The sequence below is a fragment of the Nematolebias whitei genome, chromosome 1, assembly GCF_014905685.2.
Source record: "Nematolebias whitei isolate Nwh7 chromosome 1, NemWhi1, whole genome shotgun sequence".
NCBI lineage: Eukaryota > Metazoa > Chordata > Actinopteri > Cyprinodontiformes > Rivulidae > Nematolebias > Nematolebias whitei.
Genome location: NC_056498.1, coordinates 58,247,388 through 58,250,521, shown reverse-complemented (window position 1 = coordinate 58,250,521; position 3,134 = coordinate 58,247,388). Strand labels below are relative to the sequence as shown.

At 38.8% G+C, this 3,134-nt stretch overlaps 1 protein-coding gene across 1 annotated transcript in view; it reads left to right on the top strand.

Annotated features, from left to right (window-relative positions):
* The first annotated feature begins 1,709 nt into the window (after positions 1 to 1,709).
* The window catches only part of LOC119429479 (inactive phospholipase D5-like), a 78,666-nt gene continuing 77,241 nt past the window's right edge, over positions 1,710 to 3,134 (top strand). Inside the window, exon 1 of the mRNA XM_037697129.1 lies at positions 1,710 to 1,880. Coding sequence (XP_037553057.1) covers positions 1,710 to 1,880 — 171 coding nt within the window. The remainder of the gene's footprint in view (positions 1,881 to 3,134) is intronic.

Below are 3,134 nucleotides of genomic sequence, written 5' to 3'. Positions count from 1 at the left end.
TTTTCCTAACAGACAAACAGACACACAAAGAAAATTAAATCATCTCCCAACTTTCATGGCGGCAGGCAATAAACATGCAACAAACATTGACTTGGGTTTGATGATGAGCTAACAGCAGGACATGGGAGTGGATAAACAGCTGGTATTACCATATGCTTTATTCTATAAATAATACATTTAGTGCAATAATAGAAACATGCAACCCCTGAAATAAAGGAAAAAATATATTAGTTGTTTTCAGGTGCACACACATTTAATTAGGACATCTAAATATACTTTTCATTATATATATTTTTATAATAATAATATTCTTCTCAGCTTAGTTTTATTCAGCAGCTGTCTGAGACTGTTACTCAGATGATGTCATCTGGATCAGACTGTGGGCATTAAACAGTAGTAGCTGGAAGTCCAGGCATGCAATTAAAATGGATTGCTTCCCTTTTAGTGAGTTGAGATGCACCGGCTGTTTGCCACTAATGATATCACTGTATAGACTGTGCATGTGTGTGTGAGTGTGAGAGAAGGTGTATTAGTCATACTGTGGGGACTTAAATCTTTTTACACAGTCACAGTATGTGCATAGTTTGAGTTTGCCCAGATGCCAGGTGGAAGCCAATTAATAGTTTGAAGCTCTGTTGCTTTTCTGGCAAGTTGAAACAAGGTAAGGGAACAGAGGTACTGCAGCCCCATTGCACCACTCTGCTGTGGTGTGCCTAGGTGTGTGCACGTTTGGCCACTTGTATGCATTGTATGGCTCACAGGAAAGAAGAACATGGTCATTTTCAATTTGGCTGGGAAAAGAAATCACTAGATCAGATTTGACTCAAAAGAAAATAAGAGTTGACATGAGAGGTGAAGTGAGAGGAAAGTGTTATTAAAAGACGAGGAAACGAAAAAGTAATAAAAAAGAATTGGTGAGTGGTATGGGAGCAGGTGTGTCCGGTGACTATTTAATCTTATCAGGTTCCGCTGTTATTTCACACATGGGTTTCTCTTTCACTTCGATGCTGCATCAGCAACCCCACACCTCCATCCATCCCTCCTCTCTTTCTTCGTCGCTACTCCTCCCTTCGCCTTCCTGCTCTCACATAAACTCGTCTACGCTGGGGAAGTCCTGATCAGTGCTGTCGGAGTCCCCGGTCGGCTGAGAGCGGAGATTAACAGGTCACCACTGGGCTAAATGGTAGTTTATCTCGTGGAAAATACATACAAATTTCTGCAGCGTCATGATAAAATGAAGACATACTTTCTGAAAGGAGCAAAGAGGAAGGATTTCAATCTGGACATTATGCCAGCAGTGGCATGGCTTCTACCTCATGAACACAGGGGTATGACGACGATCAAAACTATTACTTGTTGCAGTTATGGAATGTCAACTTCTAAACTTGGATTTTATGTTTTTAATGGAAATGATTGAAATTTACTTTCAGTCTACTGTTCAAAGACAGTTGCTGATGATGAATGCAAGCAGCGAACCGTGTTGGAGGAAAAGTTTAATCATTTTATACAGTTTCATAGGTGTCTTTATTTTTTTTTCAGTACATGCAAAGGAAAGTGCAAAATTGTAAGATGCAAATGATTAATCCAGAGAAGACAAATGTTTCTGCTCCTGTTGCCAGGACATCAACAAGCTGATTCAGTCTTTTTACGTTTAATTGAATTTTTAAGCCATTTTTAAACCATTGCGCAATTCATTCATTCACCCTGCCATGGAGCCTCGAGGGACCCGCTGCTCATCACGTGGCCAAGACCTGAGGGGTCACTCATTCAGTCTTGGCTTACAGCCCCCAGCTGTTGCGGCCAGCTCCATTATAACTGCAGTTCAGCAGCAGGATTATTCAGCCAGCGTTTGGCTCCGCAGGCGGGAAAAACTGGAACATGTAAGTTCTGAATATTTCAGCTGATATCTGAGAAAAATGCCAGGTTTGTTGAAAACAAAGAGCAAAAAATAAATAGGGGGGTGTATTTGTTTCTAAATGCACAGAAGGGCAACACCGTGTGGCAAAATTGTGTAGAGATGGAACAAAAATCCTTGTAGTCGTGTCTGATCATTCAGAACTTTCAGTACGTTCAAGTATGTTTAAAAAGCAGGAATAAAATATTTTAATTTATGTTTTGATATTAGGATCAGAGTAATAACATCATGATGTGTTTGGGAGGAAATTAATTTTGGGAGAAATTTTGTGATCAGGTCATGGCTGGAGTTGAGCAAGAAGAAGAAGTTGTGGACAAGCAATGATAATCTATTTTAATCTGTTATTCTTAATTTAAAGCTTTAGATTATCTGATAACAACAACCAAAAATACATTTGAAACTCTGTCCGGAGCCAATACAGCAGTTTAATCCCTTCATTCTTTGGTAGAAATTTCTTAATGTATAATTTTACAAGTGCTTTTATTTATTGTTTTAACTAAAGCTGGTAAATATTTGCACGTTCCAGCATAAATTGGCAAGATTTTTTTTTCTTCTGTTTTATAGAATTGTGAAATGGAAGATTGTGAATAGAGGCCATCTAGAATTGGACTGACTTCAAAAGTAATCCAGTTGTAGATGTATATCCAGTGATTACTTTCTTTTTCTAAGATATTTGAATAACAGACACACGTGCACATGTTACACACACAGACAGGCAAAACATTATCAATTGTCTTTTGCAGTTTTTGACAGCAGGAAATAATTTCTTTAAACTTGGTGTCAAGGAATTTTTGGTCAATGTTTATGGATGTTTTTAACTACTATGGCTGAGAATGCTAACTCTGCCCATGAACCATATGTTTGGTGTTAGTAGAGAGCTGGGTGAGGCTGCAGCGTGCAGCTGTCGCTTCAAGGATGCCCCTGAGTCTGTGAGCTCAGCTGAACTGATAAGCATATAAAAACAAGCTTCACACACAGCTCGTGGCAGATTCTCTCGACTGGTCTTCATGTGTGTACTTCCTGTATATCTGTGTGTACTTTCTGTATATCTTTGTGTACTTCCTGTATATCTATTCAATTCACTTCAGTTTATTTATATAGTGCCAAGTCACAACAGTAGTCAGCTCATGGCACTGAACACAAATATTCATATAATTCACTTCATTTATATATGTGTGTGTGTGTGTGTGTGTGTGTGTGTGTGTGTGTGTGTGTGTGT